This window comes from Zootoca vivipara, chromosome 2 (genome assembly GCF_965207765.1).
Source record: "Zootoca vivipara chromosome 2, rZooViv2.hap1.1, whole genome shotgun sequence".
Lineage (NCBI taxonomy): Eukaryota > Metazoa > Chordata > Lepidosauria > Squamata > Lacertidae > Zootoca > Zootoca vivipara.
The window spans coordinates 63747665-63760542 of NC_142584.1; the positions used below are offsets into that span (position 1 = coordinate 63747665).

The window sequence follows — 12878 nt, forward strand, 5'->3', positions numbered from 1 at the left end:
TTGAAGACTCTGACTCTTGGGTGGATGGGGAAAATACTTGGAAGCAAAAAAATTTTTCCAGGATAACAAGAGGGGAAGGATGCAATATCAAACTTAAGGTTGCAATCCAATACACACCTGCCTAGGAGTGAACCATTGAAAATAGCAAGACTTCCTCCTCAGCCAACATGTAATGGACTGTACTGTAAGTGCACCTGTGGATTTAATGAAGTTTGGGAGCTCACTGGAGAACAAAATTTGTCCCATCTAAGCAGCAAGCATGTGCAGTAGATTCTGAACTTGGGGCGCAACTTGGAGAAGTAGAACTTACCTATGCCGCAGTGCACCAACATCTCTTTGATCCTGGGCCCCCAGCCACTACACATGCAATAACTCACACAGGCACAATGTCTGCCCAGGGTAAAGACATGAGGCATAGAAACAGTGCACAAACAGGGAAACCTTTCCAGTTTAAAGCACAACCTCTAGACATGTGCAAACCCACATGGTTAAGTTCTTCTTCCTTGCCCTATGCCAAATATACTAAATTGGTAGCAAAGTACATGTCTGGGTATGGCCTTAAAGGACAGGGCAGACCCAGAATTAATCATTTCAGGATATAGTAATACAGTGGCCCTGCCATGTATGCAAGGGTTCAGTTCTGGAGGTCCTCCCACAAAGGCAAAATCGCATAAAGTTAGGAACCCCCAGAGCCCCAACCCCCGCAATCACTCCCACCTCTCCAAAACAGACCTTGCTTACTGGGCTCTGACAAGGTCATTAAAGGGCCCCGACATGCTCCTCATGCCTCCTTTCCAAAGTCTGATAAGCAAAGCAGAGGGCTTAAAAAACTTATTAATTAAAAGAAATTGTACCCCCACAGTTGCTTCCAACAGAACAAAATACAAATAAAAAAAAATCAACTACACAAATTAATTAGAACTTTCATTTCTAGATCACATATTTTCATGCCTTTTTGTTTGAATCAGAGTTTAAGCTTTCTCTCTTCTTAAAGTGACATTCTTATACAAAGATCCTTGCCTTTTCTGAGGGCATCTTCAAAATAAGTTATTGAACAAAGAACACTAGATGCACACGTTAACTGCAGACAATTTAGATGTAAAGGATCTGCTTGCTGGTGGATCAGTGCACTACCATATGGTCTTTAATTTAGGGAATACTTAAAATTTGTGTACCATCTGATTATAACCTCACTAAGTTTAACCATCAGAGCCGTCAAACTGCTGTTTCTACAACTGGGCTAATTCAAATAGTCAAATAGTTACAGTGGAAAGGGAACACTATAGCTTTTCTTCATTGTTTCCTGACTTCCTTCCTAAGTAGCATCACTTTCAGAGACTCAGCAGTGCCAGAAAAGTAATATGCATCCTCTTTCCCTCCATCTATGTGGGCAAGGAAAAAAAAACCCCACTGCATTACGGCAGAAGTAAAACATGCTTTCACATTATGGTCTTAGTGTACTTACCTATGTAATATAGATACAATCTCTAGTATTCTAGCTTCCCTGAGGCTGACATGGGAGTTTTTAAAACTGCCCATCTGTTCACTTCATGTCTTCAATCTCCCTGCAATTATGAGCTTGACAGATTCCATCAAACAATGACTTCTGATTCCCCTGGTCTTCAGACATTAAGTGATCCTTCCACTTCTGGAGAATGCTTGCAAAGGTGTGGCAACAGATTTTATCTCTTTTCTCTACTTTATAACAAATACTGTAAAAACTTCCAACTGAACTGAAGAGGTGGAATGCTCAACCTGGATTACATTCAACATACATTATACTTATGTTGTGTTTGATAACAACCTGGATTACAATACAAAATGGAAGTAACCCTAACATAGGCGTCCACAATTTTAGCCTGGCTAGGTTCCAGCCCCAGGCAAGCTTGGTAATACTTGGTGGAGGTTTTGAGAGTGCCTTAGTCCAGCAGCAGCCAAGGAAGCCTCCACTTCTCTTTCCTGCTATGCAGGAGGAAAGGATGAGAGCAGGAAAGGATGACAAGAGGCTAAGCTACTCTTCCGCAAAGTTGGGAAGAAGGATGCTCACAGTACATAAAGCAAGCGAAAAATGCCAAATCCTGGACTGGTAGGTAATCACAGTGCTCCATAGTAGGTGGGTCCTTCCTGTGACAGATGATTCAGTAGTTTCCCTGTCTGCTGAAGTTAGAAACCTAATGGAACGCCTAGGTCCCTCCGCCTTTACTCCTTGATAAGTAAGTGCCAGAAGCAAGGTGATTCTTCTGCTTCTGGAGAGGAGACATCTAGTCATGCTGATCATGCTTTTGCAACTTCCAGGATCAACTACAGGCAGCAACTATTTTAGGCACATCTGATATGTGTGTGTGACCACATGCACATCGCACTGAACCCAGAAGTGAACCAAAAACATCCCCAAAGGGGGCGGGGCAGAGGGGCCATCTGCAGGCTTTTTCAATGGCGTTTCAAATATATTTGATTTCAATTAAACGTGTGGTGCCTTGGAATGTAACCCCAACATAAATTGGGAGTTGCCTGTACAGGTAAACAAGTTCTACATGGAGCTTCCCTTGAGACTAAGAAGTTCCAACTAGTGCTGAATGCTTATGTCTCTGTGTTGAGAGGCCAAACATACTTAAACCTATTCTACAGCAACCTGCCCTAGTTACCAGATAGTTTCTTACCTTTGAAGCCCTTCACAGCTTGGGATTCAAACACCCTGGAGACTGTCAAAACCTGTATCAACCTAGGTGCTGCGTCATTCTTTGGTCTGAGCTTGTTCTATATGCCTAAATCATATGAGATGAGGAGCGACTGCTTAACCCAAATGCAGTCCCAGTGCTTTCAGTGAATTACTCCCTGTGGCACACTTGAAGACTCCAGATTTATTACCTTTAATGAAAACAGTACTTGATTAGGGAAAATGCAAATTCAAATGTACAGTTGTGCCTCCTACCTTTGCTGTCGATTGCTGAGTGTAAGCATTCTGGTCTGGACTTCCTTTGTCCCCTGTGTAATGTGCAGCTGCTCCCAGGTCAATGGTTTTGGAAGGATTTGCTGTGCGCTTGTGTCTGGTGGTGGTGGTCTCTGTGGCTTGTGTAATATGGATGTGTTTTGTGGTCACTGTCTCCTCCTCATCTTTGAATTCTCCTTTAGGCGATTTACCTTTTCTAGATCTCTTTTCCTCATCGCTATCACTGTGAAGGGAAAAAACAACAAAAACCACATTATAGACCAAAAGGCGAACAAAAGAACTTGAAAAGGTAGATAGCAAAGGTATCTTGTCATCAACATCTTTTTGATGACATCTATTTACAATATTCATAAAGTTTGTGCAGACCTCACAGTGTCTGCCTCCATATATCTAGTTACAGGTAGGATAGCTGTGTTGGTCTGCCGTAGTCGGAACAAAATAAAAAAAAATCCTTCCAGTAGCATCTTAAAGACCAACTAAGTTTGTTATTGGTATGAGCTTTCTTGTGCATGCACACTTCTTCAGATACATTGAAACAGAAGTCACTAGACCCTTATATATAGTGAGAGGGTGGGGAGGGGTATTACTCAGAAGGGTGGTGGGAATGGGTGATTGGCTGATAGGTTGACGACTGTTAACGACTGCAATTGGTCTTACAGGAAAAAGCAAGGGGTGAGATGGCTAAAAATAGCTTTATCAAGTGTAATGAGATAATAATCCAATGTCTCTATTCAGACCAGGTCTCTCCATCATTTTAAGTTTGGTAATAAGTTGCAATTCAGCAACTTCTCTTTCCAGTCTATTTCTGAAATTCTTTTGTAATATGACAGCTACTTTGAGATCTTGTATATAATGTCCTGGGAGATTGAAGTGTTCTCCTACTGGTTTCTCTGTCTTGTGATTCCTGATGTCAGATTTATGTCCGTTTATCCTTTGGCATAGGGTTTGGCCTGTTTGTCCAATATAGAGAGCTGAAGAGCACTGTTGGCATTTGATGACATACACAATGTTAGAAGATGAGCAAACAAATAGTCCTGAGATGGTGTGTTTGATGTTGTTGGGGCCAGTAATGGTGTTGTCCGGGTGTATGTGGCAGCAAAGTTGGCATCTGGGTTTATTGTAGGCTCTGGTACCAGTGTCCATGTTAAGTCTGGTGGTTGTATTATTGTGGGTGAGGAGTTGTTTAAGATTGGGTGGCCTTCTGTAGGCAATGAAAGGTCTTCCTTCCAGAGCTTGAGAAAGAACTGTCATTGTTTAGGAGAGGTTGTAGATCTCTGATGAGGCGTTGAACTGTTTTAACTTGGGAACTGTATGCAATTACTAGTGGTGTTCTGTTATTTTCTTTTTTGGGTCTGTCTTGCAGCAAGTTCTCTCTGGGTATCAGTCTGGCTCTGTTGATCTGTTGTTTAACTTCATTGGGTGGATATTTTAGTTCTAAAAAGGTTTGCTGTAGATCTCTTAGATGAGAGTCTCTGTCTGTAGAGTTGGAACAGATGTGGCTGTAACGTAGGGCCTGGCTATATACAATGGATTGTTTGGTATTCTTGGGATGGTAGCTAGACACATGTAGATATGTTTGTCAGTTGGTTTACGGTATAAGGTGGTGTCTATATGCCCATCCTGTCTTTTTATAGCTACCATCTTCTAGCTACCATCCCAAACATACAGTTGACGCAAATAGCAGCTTCTTGCAAAACCATGGCCTGCAAACTGAAGAACAGGCTTTATCTTCTACCTTCCAGTGCAATTCCTTTCCTTTCTGTCATCAGCCTTAATCATGATTTAGCAATACATTTATACCAACAGTAACTAGTTTTAAGGCTAATGCCAGCTTAAGCAGTGTTTGCAAATGCACTTGAAACCATGATTAGGATAGGAAGGAACCCAGGCTGGTACAGTGGTACCTCGGGTTACCAACAGTTCTGCTTACAAACACTTTGGGTTACGAACTCCACAAACCCATTAGCAGGTGCCCAGGATACAAACGAAATCTGCTTCCGGGGCCACGGGAGGCCTATGTAGGGAATGTGCATCTCGGGTCAAGAATGCTTCAGGTTAAGAATGGACTTCCGGAACGAATTCAGTTCGTAACCCGAGGTACCACTGTATTGGCACAGATACTATGCTATACTATTGCTGAGGCCAACAAAGAAATGGAATTTGGAAATTCATACCGGAGGCAGATTTCTGATTTGGATATCATAGTTTGCAACTTTATAAATTGTTTTGAAGAGTCATTACTTGACCAGTGTTTTCGGCGAGGGGCAGGTTAAGTCTCCAGCAAAATTATGTTAGCCAGAGCTGTACTTTTATTTGGAAGGTAATCAATTTTTACATTGTATGTTGTTTTTCATTATTAAGGTATGCAATTGGTACAGGGCAAGATGCACTGAATAACACATGCAAATGTAACTTGAAATATAACTTTGAAAGGTTTCTCTGTTTCAATAAGCAATAGAGCACTGAGTCACCTAATTTCAGAAAGGCTGTCTTGTTGTCAGCATGGAGGTAACACAAACTGCAGTATGCTCTGTGGGGTAGCCTTTGTTCTCCACTAACAATGGTTCAGGCTTTGCCTATTATTATTATTACTTAGTTATGCCTCCCACTGCATCTCAGCATATTATCTGCTTGCCAGCAAAGGTCATTTAATTCATTAAGATCAGTGAACATAAATACCCAGCATTTCATTTTCTATTCCAACAGAGATTACAGATGCAAAGTAATAAGGGGGCCTAACAGCCCCAACCAAGTGTAGAGGGAATAAATTTGCCAAGCACTGTTGCAGAGCACACTCTCTTCCTTTCAAGAGGGTTTGCGCACAAACGCAAACCCCAATGCGGTGAAGAAATAACGGAGCAAGTGTTTCTGGGTTTGCTGCCCCCACACAAAGTAAGGCTCTGCCAGATTCCATGTAATGATTTTACTTATTCATTCCTGTCCCATCTGTAAATTCAGAAATCTCATGACATAATCAAATCATTACGAAATATAACAAATACAATGCTGATACAAAAAGAGAAGAAAATTAAAAGCAGATAGCCCCCAAACCCCTAAAATTGGCATTCATTAAAATATCATGCTAATAAAAGTATTGACCTTCACCTATATCAACAGTGAGCAACTGAGGATATTTCAGTGTTAGGATGCCATCACTGAAAAGGCCCTGCCTCTAGTCATCAATACCCCAACTTCCAAAGGCAGAGCTGGGACCACTGAGAGATGGGTTACAAGGGGTACTGATGTACCAGTCCCAGAGCCAGCTCTGAGTTGTCATTAAAAAAAGAAAATCTCTGGAAATAAAATTGTGAAGGGAAATGTACAAGGATGCTTCTAAGTTATTTCTGTGAGAAGAGCCAGCATGGCTGCTCCCACCTTTCAATGTTTTTAGCCAATGAATGAAGTCAGAGCTATGACTGATGAGTTGTTTGAACACCAAGCAGTAATAATCCTTGGAATTTTGAAGAGCTGCTGTTGTTCCCTCCTCTTTAGTGCACTTCTACAGCTTCTGTCTCATTTTCCAGTCCTTAGAATCTCTCTAGTTTGCCTTCTGTTTTTTCCTAGCAAACTGAGTGGTAGGTTGTTAGCCTAAGATTAGGTACTCCCTAGAAGTTCTTTCCTACAAATACTGCTAAAGAGTAAGTTTATACACTCATATTTTTCTTCATCCTTAAATTCTTTAGAAAGACGTATTTTGTGCTCTTTCAACACTTGATTTTTTAAAAATAATTTCTGTTCTTTTTTTAAAAAAAAGAAGCATAATGTTACAAAACATTGTTAGTTTTTTCTCAGATTATGTTGAATAAATGTTCAAATGAAGTTCAATTTTTCTGTGGGTGGGGAGGGGGGGAGTGAAGACAAGAGTTATTTTCACTCCTGCACTTTGTACTATACCCTGCTATAGTAAGCAAAAGCTAAAAAATATCCATCATGTGAGAGTATATTCCTCAAATTTCCATGTAAAATGAAAATATGCTGTCTTATATTTTGTTAGAGAAACAAAAATATAGCCATGGAAACAGGAAAAAGGGCCCAAATAATTGTGTGTGTTGCCATTTAAAAATCTCCACACATCATATAAAGATTCAGAACGGAGTGGGATATATTGTAGATTTAGTCTGATTTGATACATCTGGTTTAACATTTAATACACTGCTAAATTCCCCTCTCAAGATCAATTCACCTTTCAAAAGAAAAAGAAAAAACCCACTGGAAAGAAGTACAACTTTAGCACCTTAATGAATTTTTTTCCAACATGCTGTTGTGAAAAATATTAAATATATGAGAGCTCCTACTGCTTTAATCTCATCCAGATGAGATTTGTGTAAAGGCTTCCACAGCAATATCAGAAACTATTAAGTATCAGTTTGATCTACTGACGATAAAGTTCAATCCACTTGTTGAACAGATCAACTATTGGAGTTTGCACAGCAGGCAAAACCTCCAAAATGTTTTCCTTTTAATGTAGAGTGCATTTAATGATCTCATAAACAAGTGTCCACTGTACTTTATGAAAAGGTTAGCTGAAAAGTAAGCAGCCATTTCTTTAAGCTAAGAGAAAGTAGCAAAATGTTCTATCTTTCTACTTTTATGACTTGGACACATTCAAAACAAAAAAGGTAAGCTCTTTTCCTCCGTACACTCTTAATAATCTAAAAAACCCAAGATACCCCTTCACTCCATTTTCCTGCTAAAGAAAAAATTAGGCCCCTACTACAGCAGTTCGAAAGCACGTCAAAGTGCAAGTAGATAAATAGGTACCGCTACAGCGGGAAGGTTAACGGTGTTTCCATGTGTTGCTCTGGTTTGCCAGAAGCGGCTTTGTCATGCTGGCCACATGACCTGGAAGCTGTACGCCAGCTCCCTCAGCCAATAACGCGAGATGAGTGCCGCAACGCAGAGTCGTCACAACTGGACCTAATGGTCAGGGTTCCCTTTACCTTTTACAGTTGAGACAAATGAAAGCTTTTTTCTGGGTTAGAACATACAGCTTCTCTACGGAAAACTTCCCCAGAGTTTTTGCCATTTTTTAAAATGCAACAATCTGAAAGTGATTTCTTTATTTTTAAATGAAAGCCAAGATGATTGGAATTTTAATAAGCTATTCAACAGGGTCCTGATTAGCCTTACAAGTGTAGGCTAGCAAACTCCAGAAGGCAATTAAAATTGTTGTGGGCTACATAGATTTGGGATGTCTCATGTAATGTGTTGTCCACTTCAAGTTGTTCTATATTGCCTGCTTTGTGTTGTGCCCGCCTGCAAGGAATGGTCACACCCCTTATTACTGAAATAACGGTGCCAACTGTAGAGGTATGCACATGTAAAAGAGGTAGAAGAACAACAGAATCCAAACTAAATCCTATCTCTTGTGATTTATAGGGTCTCTTGGACATCTTAAAAACTTGGATTACCAGGGAGGCTGCAGATCTTCTAGCTGACTCAGATGAGAGCCAGATTTTCATTGAGTTCATTGCAATTTCTTCTTGGTACTTTGGCCACTGAAAGACTAGATTTTCCAACAAATTACCTACAAGAAGGAAATCTTAAATTCTGTGCTACAAAATCTACAAGGCTATGACCAGAAAAATTCACAAAAAAAATACAACCATGTGCTTAACTATTATTCTCATTGGCTAAAAGAAGTGTCCTAGGACACAAAGGGGTGGGATCTAAAAAAATCCATATGCAGAATTGTATTCATGGAATGCTCACACTGACGGAAGGAGGGAAGATTATTTTTGCTGATTTCCCTCTTACTCCTCCTAATGCATAGCAGGTGGTTGGGGGACTACATGGGAGGAGGTGCAGGGACTTGTAGGGATAAACAGGCAAATCTTTTATTGCTGAATTCCCTTGTAAGTCTCCACTAGGTCAAAGGCTCTTCCGTGGGCAGAAGGAACCCTTTCGTTTAGATAACGGTCTACAAATTTCCAAGCTATGAGTGTGCTTAAATTTAATTTATAAAACAGCATGGGGCCCTGAAGAAGAGATGGCACAATGCTAAGTGAAGAAATCACAATGGTACCCATTCCTTTTTTTAGATGCTTAAACCACATGGGGAAGCCAGCCCATATGTTTTCAGCTTATTCTTCCATAGCTATAAGGACTCTAATGCTTAAAAGATGAAAACCAACATTTTCAGGATTTCATACTTATCCCACAATTACAGGAAAGAAACTGGGAAAAGCTAAAAAGAGGTTATGAAAAGGACAATCAGTGCAGCAACAATGTAAAAATAAGTAAGTACCTGCATCTTTCTGGAGAATCCTCTCTGTCTTTCCTCCGGAACTTGCTGATGGTGTCATCAATTGTGCTCCCAATTTTATCACTCAGCTCACCTAACTTATCACTGAATGGAAATCCGCCTTTGTTTTTATCCCATTCTTCATCCCACTTGGACTTTGGCTCAGTATCGTATCTTTCATCTAAATAATATAGGTAGATAGTAAATATTAAAGGGGGGGGAGATTTAACCAAAAATGCCGCTAATTCTTGTCAACAGACCTTTAACAGTTTTCAAAGCAAACAGAAACTTTCATGATGCTGCAGCAATATTATTACCAAGAGAAAGCATGTTATGCCAACAGTTAATTGGCCCAAAATGTATTCAAAAAATGTTGATGAATTGTAAGGCAAGGTATTGAAGTTCAGAATAAGACCAGACATTGTAGGAGCAGGCTAAAAGGCTTCCCTCGCCGAAAGAAATGAACCCTGGCTTTATGAGCAACTTGTGAGAAATGAACCTGATTTGTTTTCTAGCCAGGCTGCCGTAGAAAACTGGAAACCTTTCAGAGATATGTTTCAAAACCTCATGAATACAGAAGGTTGTACCAAACCCTGCAAGACAAGTGTGAAAACAGCTGGCAATATGTCTAGCCTCAATTGCCAATTTTAAAGGCTCTTTAAATCTATTAAGGAAAATGCAGCATCTTATCCCCTTATGGGTTACTAGGGACACATTGATTTCTCAACATTGTATCGACACCAAAAATTTGCCACCTAAACGAAATTTGCTTCACAATGCCGAGAACAGAGTACTCCCAACTAGCTGCTAAGTAAGAGTATGAGACGGCAGCATTGCTCAATTGTCTTTTAAACAGTGTCTCAATTGGTGCAGCAATAAAACTGCTAGCACATTTGCAAAGCTTAGCAGGATTCCTGCACCAGAGAGAGCTGGACTAGATGACCCTTGGGATCCCTTCCAACTCTAAAATTCTATGATTCAATGAATCCCATAAGGAATTTTAATCATCAATTTATCTTCTGTGTGCACTTCTTATTAAAAAGTACCTTAAGAGCTAATATATTGAAGCTTTAAAACTATTTCATTACAAATCCTCCTGCATTAATCAAATTCCTAAATAAAACAAAGGCTTAGCTTACCAAATATTCTAAAGAAATATTACAGATGTGTAAATACAGATGGGGCATCTTGGTGAGATAGCTCAGTTGGTAGAGCATGAGACTCAACCTGAGGGCTGTGTGTTCGAACCCCACACTGAACAAAAAGATTCCTGCATTGCAGGGGGTTGGGCTAGATGACTCGTCCTTTCCAACGCCATGATTCTATGTTTCGCCTTCTGTGTTAATGCTCCCATTATCTGAGCCATGGTGATTCATGACATCCACCTACCTAACTTCTCAGAGGGACTATCCTGCACACAGTGACCCACTCAAATCAGGAGTATCCTACTCCTAACCGTGATGGTGCATATAGTGAGTTCACCCTGATAACACATATGCAAACCCCACTCTAGTTTATACATAAGCAACCCAGCTGATTCAAAGCACATTAGGAATCCCAGGTGCAAGGCTACACCATTCACATAAGTGGGAAACCTCTTTATGGATGGTAGAATATAAGAAGTTCCTGGAGCAGGCCATTGGCCCATCTAGTCTGTCATCCTCTTCTCACAGTGGCCAACAAGATGCCCAAGGAAAGCCCAACAGCAGGACATCCCCAAGCTATGCTCCCTTTATAGAAGGAGGATATTATGCAGGTTGCTTCTGGGGTGGCACGTCAAGTCTCAGTTCCCCTCTGAGGAAGGTACGCCTGACATTGTATTCTTTATAGTTCCAGTTTAAGACGTTTATTTGCCCAGCTATGTGAAATTATTGTATTTTCAACTAGCTGATCAGCCTTACTCCGCTAAATTTTATCGTTTTGGGTTTCCTGTGTTTTTTTAAAAACATTCCATTGTAGATTTTAAATTTCTATGCATTTTCAAAATTTCTATGCATTTACATTTCTATGCATTTTCTATTAATAACACCCCCACTGTACCATGGCATCAGAGTCCTATAGAGAAATGGGTTGCAATGAGGGTTGTATAACCCAGAATATGTATAAGCAAGCTTCTATGGTTCAGCTACCTTGAAAGGACCGAGTTTTTCTGTAAGAGATGGAGTTCACTGCAGGGAGTAGATCCCCACAACTTATGGCTAGCAGACAGACACCTGTAACTCAAATACTCTACAACACATTGGGCAACCCCCCCCCCTTCTGACCTCCTATTCAAATATCCTATATTGGGGTTTTACAAGATAAGGAAGGATTCCAATGGGTTCTTCTTCCCACAGCCAAAGGCCAAAGACTTTCAACATAATCTGTCACTCTTGTTCATTGTGGTTGGAACACGAGCTTTTTGGGGATGGGACTGGCCCACACAGAAGCAGCTCCCATGATGCAATGGTAAATATAAGAATCAGGCCTCAGGGGAAACTAGTTCAAAAGTGTTGCCTTATAATGTTAGACAAACATTATCTGCAGTTTCGAGATCAATATTGTTCCACACACAACGCTGAATAATTCCAGACATTTTTACACTCCCCCCACACACTTAGCCCTGAAAAAAGTATTCCCCCTGGTGCAACCCCATGTGCTACAAAGTATGTGTATGTGCATATGTGTCACAACAACAAATAGGAATGATCCACATGGCCAGCTTGCCTACGTAATTGTCTTATTCACAGAGACATCTGAGCCACATAGGAGAGCATAATGGAGAAGTGGTCCCTTGAGTAGTGTGGGGTGGGAGAAGACAGCTTTGTTTGCAGTCCAAAGCACTCGACAGCAGTAGCAACTGTTAGGAGAGTCCGAAGCTAATCACTGTTTGGATACAAACAATCTGCGTTGCCAAAGAATCCAATAAGCTTATCCTTATCTAGCTAACTGTAGGGATTTTGAAAGGAATCTTAATACAAACCTCTTCCACTATATACTGTATTTTTCTGTGTATAAGACAATTCTTTTCTTCCATTTTTTGACTCAAAAATGGGGGGGTCGTCTCATATACGGTTTTTGGCAGGGCGATCAACAACTTTGAGTGCTATTGCCCCCCAAAAGCTGAACAACTTTGGCAACCTAAAAATATTGATTTAATTCTGGGTTCAAAAAAATTGGGGTTGTCTTATACAAAGGGGCGTCTTATACATGGAAAAATAGGTACTTACTGTCTCCTCTATGCTATGAGCTAAGGTTACTTCTCTCTGTGTCTAACTTTTTTACTTCCCTCCTCAATGAAAAAGCTTTCAGATCAATAAAAGCAAGACAGCCCCTGCCCTTGGGATTATAATCCAAAAAGACACAACACAAAAAGAATCAGATTGGGAGAGAGAAGGAAAAACATAAACTCAGGCACTGCTTCTTAACGTTACGAAGTTCCAATAAGGACCCGTTTTGGTGGAAACAGTTCACAGAGAGGAGCTGAAAGGAGCTAGTCTCTCAGCAAATCCTGCTTCCCCTTTTCTCCATCTTCTGCAATCTGAAGGAAAGGCTGTAAATTTAATCTGCTAATCCCCCCTCACTGTTCAGTCATATGAAGGTCTACTTCCTTCAGATAATGACACCTATGTAGATTGGTGATGGCACTCATATATTTTTTAAGAACATGTATTTATTATAGCATATCCACAAAACCAAGCTAAC

The 12878-nt window shown here is 40.4% G+C and overlaps 1 protein-coding gene across 2 annotated transcripts in view; it reads right to left on the reverse strand.

Annotated features, from left to right (window-relative positions):
- CLINT1 (clathrin interactor 1) overlaps nt 1–12878 on the reverse strand; it is a 66751-nt gene that overhangs the window by 15549 nt on the left and 38324 nt on the right. For both annotated transcript variants that reach the window (XM_035105764.3, XM_035105762.3), the window contains exons 6-7: nt 9198–9375; nt 2933–3173 (exon numbers count right to left, since the gene is read on the reverse strand). In XM_035105764.3, coding sequence (XP_034961655.2) covers nt 2933–3173; nt 9198–9375 — 419 coding nt within the window. The remainder of the gene's footprint in view (nt 1–2932; nt 3174–9197; nt 9376–12878) is intronic.